General features: G+C 37.7%; 1 protein-coding gene and 1 pseudogene across 1 annotated transcript in view; both read right to left on the reverse strand.

Annotated features, from left to right (window-relative positions):
- Positions 1-1,995: 1,995 nt before the first annotated feature.
- LOC101347567 (S-formylglutathione hydrolase pseudogene) lies at positions 1,996-2,851 on the reverse strand (annotated as a pseudogene).
- Positions 2,852-11,153: 8,302 nt separating this feature from the next.
- The window catches only part of DCAF13 (DDB1 and CUL4 associated factor 13), a 29,177-nt gene continuing 18,475 nt past the window's right edge, over positions 11,154-21,855 (reverse strand). The window contains exons 8-11 of the mRNA XM_004370709.2: positions 17,414-17,578; positions 13,828-13,963; positions 12,454-12,617; positions 11,154-11,241 (exon numbers count right to left, since the gene is read on the reverse strand). Of these exons, the coding sequence (XP_004370766.1) occupies positions 11,154-11,241; positions 12,454-12,617; positions 13,828-13,963; positions 17,414-17,578 (553 nt within the window). The remainder of the gene's footprint in view (positions 11,242-12,453; positions 12,618-13,827; positions 13,964-17,413; positions 17,579-21,855) is intronic.

The following is a 21,855-nucleotide window of genomic DNA, read 5'->3' on the forward strand; positions in this document are numbered from 1 at the left end:
CAGATATAATTATCCTGGATAATCTGGGTGGGCATCATTATTATCCAAAACCCAGTTGCCATTGAGTCGATTCTGACTCCTGGCTACCCTATGCATGTCAGAGTAGAACTGTGCTCCATAAGGTTTTCAATGGTTATGATTTCTTGGAAGTAGATTGCCAGGCCTTTCTTCCAAGGTGCCTCTGGGTGGACTCAAATCTCTTGGTTAGTAGTCAAGTGCTTAACCATTTGTGCCACCCAGGGACTCCTTATGTAATCAGTTAGAAGGTCTTAAAAGCAGGGCTGAGGCTTCCCTAAGAAAAGAATTCTGCTTGTGGAGAACAGCTTTGGCCCATGCCCACAGAGTTCCAACCAGTTTGTGATCTTTTCTTTCTGTGTGGCGACAACGGTTTCAGCCTGTACCTGTGGTTTCCAGCCTGCCTGCCCTATAAACTCTGAACTTGCTTAGCCAGTCCCCACAACGGCATAAGCCAAATACATCTCTCTATATATTTCCCCCACCAGTTCTGTTTCTCTGGTTGAAATCTGACTGATAGAATCTTAGGTAACACAAGTATCTTTCTTTACAAAGGTATTATCAACAACATGCAAAATATTCATGAATTAAATGATCCTTATTAGCATGCACAAAACTAGACTAGAAACATTTTGTGTGGAAGGCTGTCTATGTAGGTTATTATACAGCTCAATTCTTGATTCTGATATTAAAATAGTACCCATTTTTACTATTACTTTTTGTATTTTTTAGTACTATCTATAGGAGCCCCGGTGGTGTAGTGGTCAAGCACTCAGCTGCCAACCTAAAGGTTAGTAGTTTGAACTACCAGCCACTCCGCAGAAGAAAGATGCAGCAGTCTGCTTCCATAAAGATTACAGCCTTGGAAGCCCCATGGAGCAGTTCTACTCTGTCACATGGGATCATTAGGCGTTGGAACTGACTTGACCGTAGTGAGCTTAATCTTTACAAAAGCAGATCATCAGGTCGTTCTGTTGTGGAGCCCCTGGATGGGCTCAAACTGCCAAGACCCTAACTGTCTGTGCCACCTGGGCTTCTTTTTAGAGGCTTAACACACCCAAAACTAAGGTTCACGGATCTATTTTGTTCAATGGATAAGAGAGATCAACGGCCTGGGTTTAAGAAATCTGGCTTCTAATCTTAGCTGTTCCACAAATTAGATGTGTGATGATGGAGAGTTCTCTTTTCTGAGCCCAATTCTTTATTCAATAGCTAAACGAATAGTTACCAAATCCCTATTAGAGGCCACGCATTTTATTAGACACCAGAGCTCTAACAATGAACAAGACAGAGACAGTTCCTGCCCTCAGAGGCTTAATGTCTAGATGGGTGAGGGGCTTGGGCTAAACTACTGTTGAGTCCTCTGGTCCAGCGTTACTATGGGATTACACTCATTTTCTATGACCTGAGGTCAACGTAACGAAGATTTCCAAATGACCTAAAAAAAGGCTGTGAAGTATTAAAGATTTCCCATGTGAACCCTGAAAAAATAATTTTTTAAATCAGAAGATTTTATGTAAGGCAGTCTCCGGGTTACGAACCAGATCTGTTCCTAAGTCTGTCTTTAAGTCAAATTTGAGGGTAAAAGTCCAAACAGGTACATATGATTATTTAGCTTCATTTAGTCAAATGTTTGTCTTAGCATACAGTATATATTTTACCTTTCTATGCATATAAAACACTTAACTACTTCTAAGCTGAGCAAAGTTTTCACGAGCATCACAAAGTAATGTGTGCGTTTGTTATTACGAACCATTGTATTAAACTCAACTTATAATAGGCTTAATGGTCGTACGAATTGTCTGTAAGTCAGACGTTCTAACCGGTAACCCAGGGACTGCCTGTATTTATTCAGGTGATTCAGTTACAGAATGAAGCCCTCTCAACATTATGAAGTCCAGTGTTTTGAGATCTTTTTTTCTGCAAGTTGGTTTATTAAAACTTTTATAATTCTGAAGAGATTGTAGTATCTGAAGTTTTTCATGCATTCAGGTATTTTGCATGATGTCTGATGTGATCAGCAATAAAGGTTGCAATGAAGTAGTAACTATGAGCATAACCCTCCTGCAATCTGAAAACAACGGAGATTTTCTTTTCTGTACAGGCAGCTATGAGGTTATCAGGAAGTAATTGTCCATCTGAAAGGAATTCGTCATCTTTTCTTTGATCAAGCAGTATGTCCCGCTGAGAACCTGGATAGGACTTCACAAGATGGGTAGCATCATAAGCCTTCCATTTACTTTGATCCAATTCCAAATACGGCTTTTTTCCCCAATGACAGAGCACTGGGTTGCAAATTGGAGCAAATGCTGAAACTGATTTGTATTTTCCAGGATTCTTCAAAGCACAGATCAGCGCTCCATGACCTCCCATGGAATGGCCAAAAATAGACATTCTTTGGGGGTCCACTGGAAAATTGGCATTTATGAGTTGGGGAAGCTCTTGTGTTACATAAGAGTACATTCATTCTGTAGTTGGTTTTCCAAGGCTCTTCAGTGGCGTCCACATAAAACCCAGCACCAGTGCCAAAGTCCCAGCTCTCATCTTCTCCTTTAATGTTGCAGCCACGAGGGCTTGTATCAAGAGCAATGACGACAAGGCCATGTTCTGAGGCTGCTTGATGATAACCGGATTTTGATATAAAATTTTGTTCAGTGCAAGTTAAGCCAGACAGTCAATAAGGTGCAGGGTATTTCCCAGTTTCTGCCTTCGGGGGTAAATAGATAGCAAATTTCATTTTGCAGTTCAATTCAACACTGTCACGTTCAAACACTTTCTGCAAGCCCCCAAAGCACTTGTTGCTGGAAATCTGTTTCAATGCCATTCTTTTCCTGTTCAATTGCTACTTGCTTTTTTGTCAGCACCAAAGGGTAGATGATCGTCAGGTGGTAGTGAGGACAGAAGAAGCGGCCGAAGCAGCCCTTGTATTTTTAATCTTTTGTCTTTAGTGCAGTAAAGAGATATTTCTTTAGGATAGGGGCAGGAGAGGGGCTGGAATCATGAAATCATTCGGGCATATTTTTAAATGTGTCCCTAAAAGTAAGTGATTTCCTCCTTTGGTTGGGTGAATTATGGGGTAATGATCAGAGATGTCTTCTTTTTTCTGCCAGCCTTCTCTTTGCTCCTTTGTGTGTGCACAAGAATGTCTGTGTGCACCTGCTGGAAGCCGGTTTCCTGTCACTGCTGCCTAGTTTTGTGGGCATGTCTACCAGGACCTGTAGCACAGTCTGCTCTAGTTCAGTGCCTCCACACTCACATCCATCTTCATCTTCACCTAACACTTGCCCTTCCTGCCCTCTGCCCTAAGACCCCTGGATATCTACTTTGTGCTTTCTGATCCATTAACCTTTAGAACCTAGTGAAACTTGTATCTCATAATTCCCTTATCCATCCTGAGATTATTAGCCCAAATCTTCTACACTATTCGACCTAGGGTAATAAGTTTCTGGTAACACAGCATTGCTGGAACAGTTCTTTCATTAACAGTGACACAGCTGAATGGGGCAGCCCAGACTTATTTTGAAAACTGCCCAACTGTATCTCTGCTTACCCATGCAATATGCCAGAACCAGATGGCATTTGATGAACACAGTTCACTTCTGGAGGGGTTCTCCTTCCCCAGCAGGAAGCTAGGCTTTTCCTTCCGACTGCTGCAATAGCTATTCTGCTAAGGCATCATAATGTACTGCAATTACTTGTTTTCATGTTTCTCTCCTGACAAGCTGCACTTTCAGAATCTCTTAGAGATTGCATGCAGAGTATAAAGTCTAAGTATGGATAATAATAGGGCATTCCTTTTAGGGGAGGGTTCCTATGAGAATTAAATTATTTAAATTATGTGCATGTAAACCATTTGCCGTGTTGTGACTGTTCAATAACCATTAGCTGCTAATGCTATTATTGTGACTGTTAATAAAATTGGTGTCCTTACACTCAGGTTTGTCTTGGGTGTTTCTGTGGGTGGTATGCCATTCAGAGACGGAATGCAGAAGAAGATGAAATTTTGGGGATGGAGCAAAATTATGAATTTTTTCCTGGACACTGGTTTCAGGACACTTGTGAAGAGATGCCGGCAGGAAGCCAGTTCTGCCGTGGACTTAAAACACCCACACACATAGCTGGGGCTCAATTAATGTTGACTAAATGAAAGAATGTTTATTCAACAAGCTATTTATTCATTCAGTGAAAAACTTCTTGACCCTGACTTAACCCTAGTCAGTCAATAACTTTAAGAAAAGGCGCAAAGCAAACTTAATTTTTACTTTAAAATGTATGGAACCATCAGCATTTGTAGCAGTGTCGTCCTATCGAAAGACTGGAAAAAACTGATCCATTATGTTTTAAAATCCCTTTTACCAATAGCTGAATGTGGGGGTTTAGGCCCTGTTTAAATCATGGATATAAACAGGGTCACAGCCAATTTTGGATTTGTTGGTCAAACAAGCAAGCTGACCATGAATGTTCCCTAAAGACTTGAGATATCTGACTTCCTGATTATCCTCTTCTTGTCCATGACACAGTCCTTAGGTCTCCTTGGTATACAGATGTTACATCAATTAAGGAAAGAACGCTCCCCCTCTACAACAAAATGACAAATAATCCATTTAAAAAATGGGCAAAAGAAATGAATAGACGCTTCGCCAAAGAAGACATTCAAGCCGCTAACAGACACATGAGGAAATGCTCTCAATCACTAGCCATTAGAGAAATGCAAATCAAAACCACAATGAGATACCATCTCATCCTGGCATTACTGAACAAATCAAAAAACAGAAAACAACAAATGTTGGAGAGGCTGCAGGGAGACTGGAACTCTTATGCACTACTGGTGGGAACTCAAAATGGTACAACCATTTCGGAAAATGATACAGCACTTCCTTAGAAAGCTAGAAATAGAAATGCCTTATGATCTAGCAATTTCACTCCTAGGAATATATCCTAGAGAAGTAAGAGCTGTCACACGAATAGACATATGCATACTCATGTTTACTGCAGCATTGTTCACAATAGTAAAAAAATGGAAAAAACCTAGATGCCCATCAACAGATGAATCAATAAAAAAATCATAGTACATATACACAATGGATTACCATGCAATGATAAGAGAACAATGATGAATTTGCGAAGCATCTCACAACATGCATGATCAGAAGGCATTACACTGAGTAAAGTAAGTCAATCACAAAAGGACAAATATTGTATGAGACCACTACTATAAAAACTCATGAAAAGGTTTACATGCAACGAGAAACAATCTTTGATGGTTACAAGGGAAAGGAGGGGTGGGGATGGAAAAACACTAAATAGACAATAGGTAAGTGGTAACTTTGGTAAAGTGTAAGACAGTACACAATACTGGGGAAGCCAGCACAACTTGTACAAGGAAAGGTCATGTAAGCTCCATGACACATCCAAACTCCCTGAGGGACCGAATTACTGGGCTTAGGGCTGTGGGGACCATGGTCTTGGGGAACATCTAGCTCAAGTGACATAACATAGTTTATAAAGAAAATGTTCTACATTCTACTTCGGTGAGTAGCATCTGGGGTCTTAAAAGCTTGTAAGCAGCTATCTAAGATACTCCACTGGTCTCACCCCGTCAGGAACAAGGGAAAATGAACTAAAGACACAAGGGAAAGATTAGTCCAAAGGACTAATGGGCCACAACTACCACAGCCTCCACCAGACTGAGTCCAGCACAACTAGATGGTGGCCAGCTACCACCACTGACTGCTCTGACAGGGATCACAATAGAGGGTTCCTGACAAAGCTGGAGAAAAACGTAGAACAAAATTCTAAATCACAAAAAAAGAGCAGACTTACTGGCCTGACAGAGACTGGAGAAACCCTGAGAGCATAGCCCCCGGACACCCTTTTAGCTCAGTTATAATGAAGTCACTCCTAAGCTTCCCCCTTCAGCCAAAGATTAGACAGGCCCATAAAACAAAACAAGAGTAAAGGGGCACACCAGCCCAGGGACAAGGGCTAGAAGGCAGAAGAGAACAGGAAAGCTGGTAATAGGAAATCCAAGGTCGAGAAGGGAGAGTGTTGACATGTGGGGTTGGTAACCAATGTCACAAAACAATATGTGTACTATTTAACAAGAAGCTAGTATGTTCTGTAAAACTTCATCTAAATTAAAAAAAAAAAAAAAAAAAACCTCACAGGAATAAAAAAAAACCTCGCTACTCTGTTCTGTAATTGTGAAAACACAGGGGGCAAAGAGGAAAAAGAGAAGAGGGATGGAGGGAGGAAGGCAAGCAGGCAAGAAGGGAGGGAGGGAGAGAGGGACAAAAAGACGGTTGTGTGTCCATATCACCAAGGGACAGTGGATGCGGGGAAAGTGATTGTTCTTTTCCCTTCCTTTTTTTTTTTTTGAAAATGAGTAAGGATTATGAAAGAATAGGCTGGAGAGCAATATGCCTCCTCTGGTTCCCTCAAAGGTAAAGGCTGTAGCAGTGACCAAGTAGCAAGATGTAACAAGACGACAGACATTTGACAAAACTTTTCTTCCCTGAAGAAAAAAAAAACAAACCTGTTGCCATTGAGTCTATTCTGACTCATAGCAACCCTATAGGACAGAGAACTGCCTCATAGGGTTTCCAAGGAGCAGCTAGTAGACTCGAACTGAACTACCGACCTTTTGGTTAGCAGCCATTGATCTTCACCACTGCACCACCAAGGCTAAATCCTTTGTATTTGCCAACGCTTCTCTATCCTCTGGAGTAACCCTTTCACATTGCCACCATCCTTATTTCCTCCCTCAGGGTTCTATCCTAACAACTTCATTTAAGACATATTTGTGCATTTTAGTCCAAAAGATTGTGACTGGTAAAATGGTCAAAATCATGCTCCCATTTCTAGATTAGTAAACGGTCCAAATTGCAGGAAATTGCTCATGTCTTTAACCAGTCAGGTTCTGTTGTGTGCAATTCACTGAGACATCACTATGGAAACCACAGGTTGTAGCAGAAGGTAGTGCCAGTGACTCAGCAGGTGGTACTTCAAGTCAGTACTGCACAATGCCCTGACGAGGTGTCAGGCAAACACCATACTATCGTTGTTTCATTTTTTAGGCGGTACATAGATTGAAGTTTCACCAGGCTACAGTGCAACCAGATTTTAGATCATCAGAACATAAGCAGGAAAAACAGAAAAAGAGAAGGATCAGAGTCAAGTGGTGAAAGGGAACAGAAAACAAAGTGAAGCAAACTTCCATTCCATTCAGTGTTGTAAATCACTTGAAAACTGGCCTCAGTAACTGGAACTGATTACTCGGGGAGCTCTAAGGGACGTTCTTTCCTAGGTTAGGCTCATTCTTATTGCCTGTAAGGGTAAGATATCGCTAGATAATAAAATAGTTGTCTTACTTGGAATTTTTTTTTCCTTAATGAGTTATAAATCGCTCAAAATTTGCAATTTTGAATTTTGATTAAAAAAAAAAAGGATTCTCTGTTGTCTCTGTGGTGGCTCAGCTAAATTTGACTAAAGTAGGGTTTCTCAACAATGGCACTATTGACATTTTGGGCCAGACAATTCTTTGTTGGGGGACTGTCCTGAATGTTGCCTGAATGGTATTTAGCAGCACCCCTAGCCTCCGTCTTCTAGATGCCAGTAGGAAACTCCCCCTCCCCTACCCCCAAGTTGTGACAATCAAAAATGTTTTCAGATATTGTCAAATGTCCCCTGGGGGACAGAAGTGTCCCCAGTTGAGAACCACTGGACTAAAGGTAAAAATCTCTGCTCCTAGGTAACTGTGAGCTGTGAATCCAGACTCTTTCTTAAACACTTTTAAGGAAACGAGTTCAGTTCTTTACTGAACGCCTAAGCTTCAATGCCAGAGTAAGACTCATACCAGAAGTTATCTCCCTTCCTGGGTATTTGCCACATATGTGCCAAGTGTTTTGTTTTTTTTTTAAATGTCACTTTAAACTGTTTTGTTTTTAAAATGTTTATTCTGTCCATTCATTATATTGATATATTCTTCTTAGAGTTGAGAACTCAGTCATCATGCATGACAGTAAGCTCTGTGACCACTTACCCTCCCGTCACTCCGCTCTGCACCCTCGTCAAGTAAAATGAACAAGAATGATGGCTAAATATCTAAACTTCGACAAGTGGTCAGATATTCTGTGAATAAGCCAGAACCTTATACTAATGTTTCTCCACCACTTAAAACCCTCTTCAATAAGCACAAGATCTGTTTTGTGAAATTAAACAAAAACGTATCTTTGTGAAAAAGTATCATGCAAAGGAGAAAACCAAGGTTTTATTTTTTTAACTACCCAATCTGATTTTTGCACTCTCATCCCATCTCTTGAGAATCAACAGTTGGGCACTGTTTCAGTTATAGTGATTACCCTTCGACAAAATAATAAATCAGAAAGGTATTCTGTAACATCCATTTGGTCTAACTTTAAATATATGATCACATTTTTGCATATGGAGATATTTTCAATTACTTGAATCAAGCATTTCAATTAATTGAGGTATGGTGTGGATGACAGAAAATAGCTTGAATATTTCCATAAAGGTGAATTTAACCAGTTATGACACAGACTTCAACGGCATAAGACAGAAGCAGAAACTTAATCAAATTTTCATTTTCATCAAATGAATTTTTTATATCTGTTGTTGTTAGTTGCTCAAGTCAATTCTGACTCATGGCAACCCCATGTGTGCTGAGTAGAACTGTTCCATAGGGTTTTCAAGGCTGTGACCTTTCCGAGGCAGATCACCAGGCTTGTCTTCCAAGGCACCTCTGGGTGGGTCTGAACTGCCAACCTTTCGGTTAGGTGTCTAGCACTTAACCATTTATGCCACCTATCAAAAAACTGAGTCAAGTTTTTATTCACGTAAATGGGACAAAACATTATTTAATATTTTAGTACAAAATATATTTTAAAAAGACACTCTTCTTAAATAGGGACATTTTGCATTAGCCAGGTTGAAAGAGGAGAAAGGAATTAGGGGAAAGGTTAAGTCATGAAAATAATAACTAAAATCATCAGTAAGTATTCTACCAGGAACACAAGTCTAGGTTTTATTTCATGTCAACAGACATTTATTGAGCATCCACTATGTGCTAAGTGCTGACTTTGGCTCGTTTGTCTCTCATGTTCACTTCTAATTCAATATCAGTTATGACCAATATCTGAATAGCACTTCACAAATGAAATGCACTTTCACTTACATTAAGTTCAGGATAAGGAAAAACTTCTTGTGCACCTATTAAACCATCTGAGATTTCCTCTTCAAAATACAAATAGATATTAAAGCCTAAGTGATAATGAGTATGAAAGTGGTAGTGTGGCAGCCACGGGAACATGCTACTCCCATCTCCTTCAAGAGAACTAGCAGTGGGCAGCATAGCTGACTGAGTGCCCCAGTTGCCGCCCCTCCAGATCCACCACCATGTTCCCACCAAGGCTACTTTCTCAGGCTGCTCCCAGCCAACAACTGAGCACGGAGAAAGAACTAGCGCTGGCCCATCACTATGGGACGTGGGACTTCTCTAACAGGCAACTTTGGCTTGAGAACTCCCCATGGGCTTGGCTGACACTTTCTTAGAACTGCACTGCAATCCACCTTCCTTCCTCCTCTTTTGTTACAGGTGTCCTGCCTGCAGTACGATCTTACGCTCTCCCTGTCTACTACTGCTCCCTCCCCTTTAATCTTTTCCCTCCAATAAATCTCTCGCCATGTCTAATCCTGTCTAGGTGTCTGCTTTGTGAAGGACCCAAAATGACCCAGTAACTCATAGATTAATATTTGCATGTTTTCTTTGAGACCACACCCAAATTTACTGAAATACAGGTGCACAAGAGAACTTGGTTCACCTTAAAAATCAAGCAATTTGATGCCTATAATAGATCATTACGATTAAAAGACAGATAGTAGATCTCATACAAGGTTCCTATTATCTCTCCTGTTTTAAGAGAAATATGATGAAATATTCAAGACATCCAAGAAAGTATAAAAAATAATGGAATGGACACACAGCTTCAGAAATGAAACCTTACCAATGAAGCTGAAGTTTCCTGTGTGCTCCACCCTGACTGTATCCTCCTCCCACTCTCAGATTTTGGTCTTTGTTCTTCCTGTGCATTTCTTTATATTTTTACAACAAATACGTGTATCCCTAAACAGCATATAGTCTCTCTTTGGAGTTCTTTTAATCATTTCTTTACTTAAAATTTCCTACAGTTTGGGTTTGCATATTGTATAATAAAGTTTTGCCAATCTTATGATGTTGTTGTCAGTTGCTGTCAATTCTGACTCATGGCGACCCAGTTTGTATCAGAGAAGAACTGCACTCCACAGGGTTTTCAAGTCTGTGACCTTTTGGAAGATCGCCAGGCCTTTCTTCTGAGGCACGCCTGAGTAGGTTCAAACCATCTACCTTTCGGTTAGTAGTTGAGTACTTAACCATTTGCACCACCCAGAGACGCCTAACCTTATGATAAACAAACAAGAAAACAACCTATGTCATATAGAACTATTTAGGATTTAGTGAGATTGAAGAGAATTTTTTTACCAGAAATGGGTCAAAGTTTCAATACTGAGAAAAAAGGATGTTTTATTATCTTGACTTGACCACGAATTACAATTAATATTATTTATAAAAGTTACATAAATGCAGGCTAATCATATCACCTTTAAAGTCTCAAAAAGCCCAAATATACATAAAGCACAGAAAATAAACTCAGTTGAAAAAGTATTGACTTAGTTCTTCTAATGTGGAATCAAAGAAAGAATCATTGCAAACATTACCCAGCCTAATATTAGGGATAACAAAGAGATGTTTGGTCTTACATGTAAATCTGAACACATAGTGTCGACCATAACAGATTACAGAAAGTTTAACTGTAATTTCTAACTGTAAAAATTAAGTTACCTTGAGAATACTGTACTCTTCAATGAAATACGAAAGCAGATCACGGATAAAATGCTGGATAGTCTTAGCAACTGGACCACCTTTAAGGATAATTTTCCAAGGTAGCTAAAATGAGCACTAATACAGCTCTACAACAAATAAATGTTTGTTATTGAACTGGAGTGAGTACTTGTATCTGTAGAGTTCACAAATCAAAATATAACAGATAATTATATATCAAGATTGGCAGGAGTACCGAACATTATTTCACAACTGCCACTATGTGTTTCTTCTTCTCTGATACAATTGGTACAGATCCAGGCTTGCTATGTTTACGGCGATTCACTTCCCTAGAAAGAAACAAAATATAAGCAAGTTCATAAGAAATCATCTTAACCAAAGAGAACTTTCTCAGAAAAATAGTAAAGCATTTTCCTTCCCTGGAAAACCACTTACTGAAAAAGACTTTTCATAATGAGAATAGGTAAAAAGTAGGTAAAAATTAACTTTTATTATAATTGCTTCTATCCCATTATATATCAGTGTTCAGTGTCCTTTACTAAATTTTAAAACCTGCTACAGTCATTAAAATATTTTAAAATGACTTGAACCCAACAGCTACCTCAAAGCCGACAAAAAAGTCACTTGTAAACCAATGTCATAAAACAATATGTGTACTGTCCAATGAGAAACTATTTGTTCTGTAAACGTTCACCTAAAGTATGATTAAAAAAAATTAAAGTTTTAACAACGAAAAGTCACTTGTATAATTTAATTTTTAAAAAACATAAGCTCTCTTAGAATTTCTATATACTTTGTATGAATTCACAGATTCCAAAGAGAAGAATATTCCACAGGGAAAACAGTGGGATGTGGAGGAAGCTCTGCTTTAGATACAAGATGTTAAATATCAAACGTTATGATAAAGCATATTAGAAAAACTCTTATTTAAGAATTCTATATAAAGGTTCTTTGCATTCTTTAACTTGGAAAATACACCTCTTAATTCCAGCTATATTAGAAATACATTTTAAACATTACCTATTTACAATAGTGTTACAGTAAAGAAGTATGTTCTTATTTTGACATAATTCATTTTCATTGTTTATCCTTTAAACATATTCTCAAGAATGAGTAATGCACATTTTCACACTCTCAGATGATCACTGCTTTCCTCTTTATCAGGAAAAGGAAAAGAAAAAAAGCCCAGAGACATCTTCAGAAACATCTCTAACGTACAACTCACATAAACTACTCCCTTAAAAGGCAGTTTCTGGTTTGTTTTTGGTGAGATAAAAGGAAGTTAGAAAAGGGTACTGACACAGAAAGCAGCCCCTGGGTGGCGCAAATGGTTAAGTGGCTGACTACCAGCCAAAAGGCTGGCGATTTGAACGCACCCAGAGGCGTCTAAGAAGACAGTCCTGGCAATCTGCTTCCAAAAGGTCACAGCCTTGAAAACCCTACAGAACAGTTCTACATACATGGGGCTACCATAAGTTGTAGCTGGTTCCACGGCAACCAACAACAACAAATGAAACAGAGTCAAATGCCCCAAAACATACTTTCGTCGACGAGCTTCTTTCATGATGCGCTGCTCCTGAATCTGGCTGTAGATAGATTTTGGTAGATGTCGGTGACGAGATATACGTTTTATCTGAGGATGATGCTGAAATTTCTCCTTCAATTTCTGATTATAATCCTTGGCTGCTTTTTCTCGTGATGTAAGCTGAAAAAATGCATTTTGGTATTTTAATGAATGGTGTGTTCTTTGTTTTACTTTAGTGTAACAAAGCAAGGGAGCATCCTTTCCCAAACGGAAAAAAAGAAAAAAAACTAAACCTTTATAACATGCAACTCAAATTGCCAACGCAATTCTGCCTTAACAAGCTTATGTTAGCAATAACAGCTCTGCAAGTACTGAACTTCCTCTTAGACACCATGCCAACAATTCAGATAGATGCCACCAAGTGAAAAACAGCAGTGCCAAGGGAATAGAACTATGCGGTCACTATGTGGTCAGTGAGTTAGACTTTCCTTAGGCATAAATAACATAGATCAAGCACCTAAATGACTGACTCAATTTTTTTTTCTATAAAAATAATGACCCAAACAGAAAAGAAAAAGAGATCATTTCCATAATACCTGGCCTTTGTTTGACAAATAATAAGAAAGATATGATTTAGAGAAATATTTAACAATGAATTCAAACCTGCATACTGCAGTATCTACCGATCATTGAACTAAAATAGAACTGTCTCTAAATACGGTTTATTATATCCTGATTTTCCTACTGGGGCTAAGCAGGAAATAACTCACGCTTAACCTTTCTTTCTTAAATATAATTATTTTTTTCTGATATAAAGGCTCTGTATGTTTCGTCTAGAAAACATGGGACATTTAGAAAAACATCAAGAACGAAACAAAAATCAACCATAAGCCCCATCGCCAGAGGTAGCTAACCAATGATAATACGTGTTATATTTTCATTGAATCTTTTTGAAGTGAGAAGCTTTCTGAATTTTTTTTTTTAGTTAAGTGTTTCACTGCGTCTGATATTAAAAGGCCTCACAGGGACTTGCAGCCTTTGATCTGTGTGATTACTATTCATCTAACAGAAGAAATATAGACTCTTCTAAGTTCTGAAGCTTCTAGTCCCTACATCTTCTCTCCCTACCTCAAGAAAAGCACAATCAAGAAAGCTCAAATATTATCAAACATCTGAATTAACAAAGGCACTCTGTAAGTGCCTTTGACATGCGAAAAAAAAAAAAACAACTCAATACAGCCTTGTCTGTTTCATTGCTAACTTATTTATCACAGTTATGTCCATCTGATCAAAATATCTAAAGTACTTCAAATAAATTCTCTTCACAAAATAACGATAACCAATAAAACTGAAAAGCAGCTTTGTAACAATGAAAGATGAGGTCTCTTACCACACCCAATTTTTCAGAAGCATTAGCTTTCCACAAACGAATGTTCATTTCATCAGATCCACACATAATGTACTTGCTGTCAGAAGTCCATTTTACACAGATAACATGTTGCATTCGCTTTGTGTGATATACTTCCCTATTGAAGAGGCATTAAGTTAAAACCCTTAATTTTGGTACTGATTTTCTACAACTAACCACCGCTTGTCAATGATCAGGATACCACCTGAGTTCTGAGGGAGTATAACAGGGAAATTCATATTCATTTTAATGTATCTTTATCAAGCCCAACTAACAATACTCTATACTAAGTGCTGGGGAACAACAAGAAAAATTCCTCCCTCAGAGAACTTATAGTTCTATGAGATAAATAAATACAAACCAAGCAAAATCAAATGGAAAAATGTTCACAAAATAACTGAAGACATATAACGCAAGTAAAATATAATGAGAACCTGGTGGTGCAGTGGTTAAGCACTTGGCTGCTAACTGAAAGGGTGGCAGTTCAAACCCACGCTGCAGCTCTGAGGGAGAAAGACCTGGCGATCTGTTTCCATAAAGATTACAGCCTAGAAAACCCCATGGGGCAGTTCTACTCTATCACATGGAATCACTATGAGTCAAAAATCAACTCCATAGCACCCAACAACAACAAAGCAATAAGTAACAAAATAACTTTGCAATAAGAAATGGCTTGTTCCTATTAAGCACTCTCAAAATCAATTCAGGTTAGCAACCATACTTTCATTTTACTGGAAAATAAAATAAATTCAATGGCCTTCAAAGACCACATCCGGATTTGTTGATCCTAATGTATGATTTCTATTTTGGTCAAGTTGTTTAAAAAGCTTAATTAATTGAAGTGAAAGGTGATGATTTACATGTGTGAAAAGAAGGGGAGGGCTACAGAACTATCTGGTGAGTTAAGAATCATTTAATAAACGGTAATGTCAAATAGCATACCTATTTGGAAAGGTTGTGAAACATGCTAAGTGAATTCACAGAAGATACTATATTGGGAAGTGTTAAGAAGAGCATTAAAAAGCAAATAAGTGACAAGGTCAGAAAAAGTAAAAAGATGAGAAGTCTGGAGAAATAAAATTTCCATATCTAGATTAAATGATTCAAAATGCAGACCCACAAGAGAAAATAAACAAGCTCAATAAGCTATGCACAGTAAAAAGAAAACATACATGATGACCAAATCAAAATACTTGTATCTGTAAATAGAATTGCTAAAAGCTACTAAACGTACACTCACAAAGCTAGTCTTTTATGCTGTTTCTAAATATTTTGAGCTCATGAATACATAAATATGTAGATAAACCACAAGAAATATACTTTTAAAAAGGGGGAATGGTTAGAAAAAACACCCTATTAAAATGAAAACTAGATGAGAGATTGCTTTTTCCTCTCCTCCCCAATGTTCTGCTTTTACAAGACTCATGTCTTACTGTCTCTACCTGTTTAAGAGGTCCTTTTATCCAAAGCAACATAATGAGTTTACATGTTAGGAAATTCAGTCAGGCTTCGACAATCATTACAAATAACCTGTTCACAAGCATTAAGCTAGTCAAATTCAATGGTTAGTCACTTAGGCAACTTAGAATCCTCCTTAATGGTAAACTGTGCAGCGTTTTTAACCTCTAAATATGTTTATGCTTGCACATACAGGAGGTCTAAATGCTCACTAAAAGTTATAGTATGTATTAGAAGATAAATCATTTTAAAAACTTAAAATTTTCATATATATAGTCAAAATAAACTAATTACTCCACACAAATGTTACTGATTTACTTGTTTGCTTAGTTCACTGGGTGATAGAAGACTACTTTCAAGTATTTAACTGTAGTATTTTTAAAAATCTACTCAAAATTTACTTTAAAATTAAACTTTTTAACTTTTTTAACGTCTTTCAAAGGCAAGTATTTTTAAAATACTGATTATCTGGAAGCACTGCCTAAGCATGAATTACTTGACACTTGCCATGGCAGGAAACTACAGTTGACTACAGAAATGAACTAGAACTAGCTTTCAAGCAGGTGAAGGCAAAGGTCAGAGGGAATACTACTCATATCTAAACCTAACAGGATATAACACATTCGTGATGATAAAACCTGCAAATGACACCAGGAGACAATTCGCTGGTACTGGGGTGTTAAGGACTCCTTACTTCATACAATTTTGGAATAACTTGAGATTGCTACCTAGACTTGCATTTAGTTGTCTACACTGACTGTGGAATAATTCAGTCTGAACTCAGCTGCCAGGCCCTTGGGATCATAGATGCCTATACCAAAACCCAAACCAAACCCGTTGCCATTGAGTCGATTCCGACACAAAGCTACCCTACAGCACCGAGTAGAACCGCCCCATAGGGTTTTCAAGGCTGAAATCATTATGGAAGAGACTGCCACATCTTTCTCCCATGGGGTGGCTGGTTGCTTCAAATCAGTGACCTTTCGGTTAGCAGCTGAGCGCTTACCCACTACATCACCAGGGCTACTCACAGATGCCTATACATCCCCATTTCTCTTACTCTTTCTTTGTTCTTTTCCCATTCTTTGTGTCTGTATATGGTATCATGCAGAAAATACTGCCCTACTACCTTGGGAGGTTTTTGGTGAGAAAAAAATGATGAAAGGCCATATTCTCGATTCTCAACATCTTCCATAAATGTGAGATGAGTCAAACAAATTGGTCTTGCCTTGGGTCTGACTGAATTGTCCAAACAAACCATTCATTACAGCTTGGAGAATATCTAGTTGCAAAGGAAGCCAACAGCTATGAGGAACCAAAGCTATCCAACACCAGGAGCTCTATATTAGAGATGATATAATGAAGACCAAAGTCATCAGAGCACTCCAGTCTGGATGCTTTTGATTTAAGCAAAGGCAAACACCTCAGTAATGTGATAAAAAGTGATGATGACAACTGTTCGCTGGCAATCAATGATGGTACAAGAAGGTTTAGGAATCAATATGGCTTCCTCAAATTAGACTGGAAAACCACCAAAGAATGAGATAAGCATATTGGTTATCACCAAAAAGATGGATGAGTTGCCTGACTCTCAGAAGAAGGCACTGTTGGAAAGATCTTTTGGTACTAGAACACAGGGCTGGAACTAGTGTGAGACAAGTGAGGTGCTACCAGTGCAAATTTTAAGGAGGAAAATTACATAATATTTTGTTCAATGAAAGAAATTGCATGGTAGGCTGGCACTTGCCCATTGATGATCCAGTGGTATCAGTACTCCAAGTGATCATACCTGGGAATGAGTACATCATATACACAAAACCAGTCAATCTCTCAGAAAATATAAATGATGATCAAATCCACTGCCGTCGAGTTGATTCCAACTCATAGCAACCCTACAGGAGAGGGTAGAACTGCCCCATAGGGTTTCTGAGGCATAAATCTGTAGGAAGCAGACTGTTACGTCTTTCTCCAGTGGAGCCGCTGTAGATTTGACCCGCTGACCTCTCGCTTAGCAGCAGAACACCTTAACCACTGTGCCACCAGTGCTCCAACGATGATCAAGAAAAAGAAAAATCAAAGCAAAATAAAGAGTTTATTGGTAGTCACGTACCTGCTTCGACTTTTGTCCACAGGAAAGATGCGAATAGATTTATCAAAACTAGCAGACACAAACTCTTTCCCAGTGGGAGAGTAATCCACATCAAGCACTGCAGATACATGATCCATATGTACCATCACAGGAGTGTCAAGTGCACGCATGTCGAAAGTATATAAGCTGTAAACGAATTTTTTAAACATTTGATACAAATTTCTAGGAATAAGATATGCAGTAATAAGAGACACTAGTGAAAATAAAGACCCATTAGCTAAATAACGTATATCCATATAACAGCTCAATTCTTTAAAAGGGTAGATGAAGAACAGGGAAAAATATCAAGTTTTGATTATTCTTTAAGGTTACACACACACACACAACTTTCTTCCTTATAAATCTCATTGTAGAAAATGTGGAAATTTTACGAGTGCAAAGAATACAAAAATTATCTTTAATTCCACCACACAGAGGAACTTAGTGTAGTGTAATTATTTCTAACCTTTTTCACCATGCTATTGAACATTTAGACATATCATTGAATAATCTTTGAAAAGATTTTAATGGTTTCATATTTATATATGAATTAAAATAATGTATTTCTCTATTTTTGATATAGTTTCCAACTGTTCATTTATTATAACTATTACAAACAATGCTTCAATGAAATACCAACATTTAAATTGTTGACAATCTTTAATTAACTAGGACAGACTCAATTAAATCTGGAAAGATTCCCAAAAGGATTATTTATAGGATTATTAGGTTCAAAGGCATGAGCATTATTTAAGGCTTGATTCAAGTTGCCAAATTACTACCCAACAAAGCTGCACTAATTTACACTCCTATCAGTGACATACAAGAGTAAGCAAGGATTTTCAAAGGGTGTACCCATATTAGAAAACTACACTTGTGTACAATTGGTAAAATAACAATTTGAAGACTTTCAAGATTTAAAAATTCTTAATCACCAGCCAGAAGAATAGGGCCCCAGATGAGTCAACATGGACAAAGGACAATAGTAATACAGGATTATTGTGACTACGTTCCTAATATCAAAAGACTTCAAGATGTAAGATTAGCGAGTGAAAGTTTGAGGAGAAACAGGGTATCTACATAGCTGCAAAGTATCTACCCAAAGATATGTATTAATTACAAAGGGAAAAAATAGTAAATTTACAGTAGAGAAATCCGGCAGACACCATATTGATCAATGTTCAAGGTTAACATCACTAGTATTAAGGCATACTAACATAATGTATCCCCTGATATGATGCACTGAGAAGGGCACATCACTTCTGTGGTATTCTTGCCAAAAACGCATAATCTCAATGTAATCATGAGGAACTATCAGTTAAACCCAAATTAAGGGCACTCTACAAAATAACTGACGAGTCCTCTTCAAAAGTACCAAGGTTATGAAAGACAAGGAAAACAATGAAGAAGTCACAGACTGGGCAGACTAAGGAGATAAGACAATTAAACGCAACATGGAATCCTGTGTGGGATTCTAGAACAAAAAAGAACATTAGTGGAAAATTAGTGAGAGAATAAAATCTGTAGTTAACAGTATTGTACCAATGTTAATTTCTTGGTTTTGCTAATTGTACTCTGGTTATATAAAGTGTTAACATTAGGGGAAGTAACATTACAGGTACTATTTTTGCAACTTTTCAGTAAACCAAAAATTATTTCAAAATAAAATGTTTAAAAAACCCAACACCTCAGGAAGAACAATTTTTAACACAATTAGTACAAAAAGTCATTGATGTTAATGAGAAAATATCCCAATTGCCATGGAATTCTCATCAAAAGACAAATCATTATTTTCCTTCTTAATCTTCCAACACACTACAGGATTGTCATCCAAGGTCACACTGATTTCTGAAGTTAAACTTCTGAGCGGACAACTGCTTTATATTCCCCGTCTGGAGGAATCGTTTTCAGCCAAGGTGTTCTTTTTTTTTTTAAAAAAAAAAAGAAAATTCTGTTTTTTTACTAAATTCTGCTTTATTTCTACATAGGAAAAAGGAAAATAATTTATTCAAATTCCAACTAAATCTATCCATTTGGGGGAAAATTTTGTAAACAAACAGAAGTTTTGAGTTATAGCATTCTTTAGTAATCATTCATTCCAACCCTCTTATCTCAGATATTGAAACTATGACATAGAGAGTTTAAATGATTTATCCAACTTTCTATAGTAGTTACTGGTTGGACCTAGACTTGAACTTGAGTTTCTAGTTCAGAATAATTAGTATATTTAAAGGGCAAATAAAAGAAGAAAATATTTATAAACACAAAAAAAAGAGACTACAGCAAGTTGCTTTCAAGTAAGAGTAAATGCGGTACTCTAACAGTCAGTTCTTACAAGGAATATACTCTTTATTTCAGGTGTCATATGTAATTCTTACCAAGGCAAGAAACAAGAAATTCCAGGGATACTCTGCAAGAAAGACAACTTGCTACAATAGCTAACTAGAACATACTTAAAAAACAAACAAACAAACAAACAAAACGTTGCCATGGAGTTGATTTCAACTCATAGCGACCCATAAGGGGCAGATTTTCAACTGCCTCATATGCATGTGAAAGCTGAACAATGAATGAGGAAGCCTAGAGAAAAACTGATCCTTTCAATTATAGTGTTGGTGAAGCATACTGAATATACTATGGACTGCCAGAAAAATGAACAAATCTATCTTGGAAAAAGTACAGCCAGAATGCTCTTTAGAAGCAAGGATGGCGAGACTTCGTCTCATGTACTTTGGATATGTTATCAGGAGGTACCAGTCCCTGGAGAAGGACATCATGTTTGGTAAAGGTCAGCGAAAAAGAGGAAAGCTCTCAACAAAATGGAATGACACAGTGGCTGCAACAATGGGCTCAAACATAGCAATGACTGTGATGATGGTGCAAGACCAGCAGTGCTTCATTCGGCTGTACATAGGGTCACTATGAGTTGGAACTGACTAGACAGGACCTAACAACAACAATCATTACAGAAGCAGACTGCTCCATCTGTCTCCCGCAGAGTGGCTGGTGGGTTCAAACAGTCGACCTTTCGCTTAGCAGCCAAGCGCTTAACCACTGCGCCACAAGGGCTCCTTAGAACATACTTTAGAAACGTTAGTAAGATTGGCTGGTAGGACATTCTTTTATTGCCTTTAACTGGAACAATGTTATTTAATCTCAAAGTGTCAATAAAGCCTAAAACAGCTTCAATTTATTTGGTCTGGTGTAGAGTTCAACTGAACTTCTTTTTAGTACAGAACCATAGTCATAATAGATACTCCTAACTGGTACCACTGAAACATCATGTAATAAATTCCATCTATGAGGGAATACTCCTATTATGTATTCTTTCAGATCTATATGATATAGAAAGAAAATAGAACATAAAAACAGAAGATCTAAAGTTCAATCCATCAATAAACTTTCACCTTCTCAAAAAACCATGCATTAAGAATCTACCATATATACAGTACTACAATAAATGCTTTGCATAAAAAAAGGTAAGATACTTTTTCCCTCACTTCGAGATTATCCACCCTGCTTCAATACCCTAATCTTTAAAAAGATGATAACATTCTTGTCTACCCAACTTACAAGGATACTAGAAGAATAATATAACCAATGTGAAATGTTTCAGCAAGTTATATATGAGGAATCATAAAATTCCACTTAGGTCAAGAATATAAGGCTGCTAAGTTGACATTACATGATACCACAGAATAACATATCTGCAAATATTAAACTAAACATTTAAACTATAATTTTCCTTTTGTCGAACTGAAGTTAATAGTAATAGCTGATAACGTAACTACGTGAGTATCAGATACCCGATGGACTACAAATTTTGGAGGCAGGTATTTTCAGTTTCCATCAAAACATTTATGGTTCAGTCATTATTTATATTGTCTACATCAGGGATCGGCTAACTTCTTCTCTAAAGGGCCAGACAGTAAACATTTTTGGCTTTGAGAGTCATATGGTCACTGTTGGAGCCCTGGTGGCACAGTGATTAAGAGCTCAGCTGCTAAGCAAAAGGTCAGCAGTTTGAATGCACCAGCTGCTCTTTGGAAACCCTATGGGACAGTTCTACTCTGTCCTATTGGGTTGCTATGAATCAGAATGGACTTGAAGGCAAAGGTTTTTTATGGCTGCTGTTGGAACTACTCAACTTTGCCACTGTAGCGCAAAGGCAATCGTGTTCAATACATAAACAAGCATGGCTGTATTACAATAAAACTTTATTTACAAAAATAGGCAACAGACCAAATTTAGTACTCTGAAAGCTGAGAGTACTTGTGTAAGAAGCTCTTCTCCAATTTGGGAAATAGTATTTTTAACAAAACAAATGAGCTTTTAACGTACAGATGAAAGTATGCCACCCAGTGACACATATTTCATTAGTAAGACATACACAAGTGACCCATTCCTGATACAAATAAATAAAA

Source organism: Trichechus manatus, unplaced genomic scaffold, assembly GCF_000243295.1.
Source record: "Trichechus manatus latirostris isolate Lorelei unplaced genomic scaffold, TriManLat1.0 scaffold00009, whole genome shotgun sequence".
NCBI classification, from domain to species: Eukaryota; Metazoa; Chordata; class Mammalia; order Sirenia; family Trichechidae; genus Trichechus; species Trichechus manatus.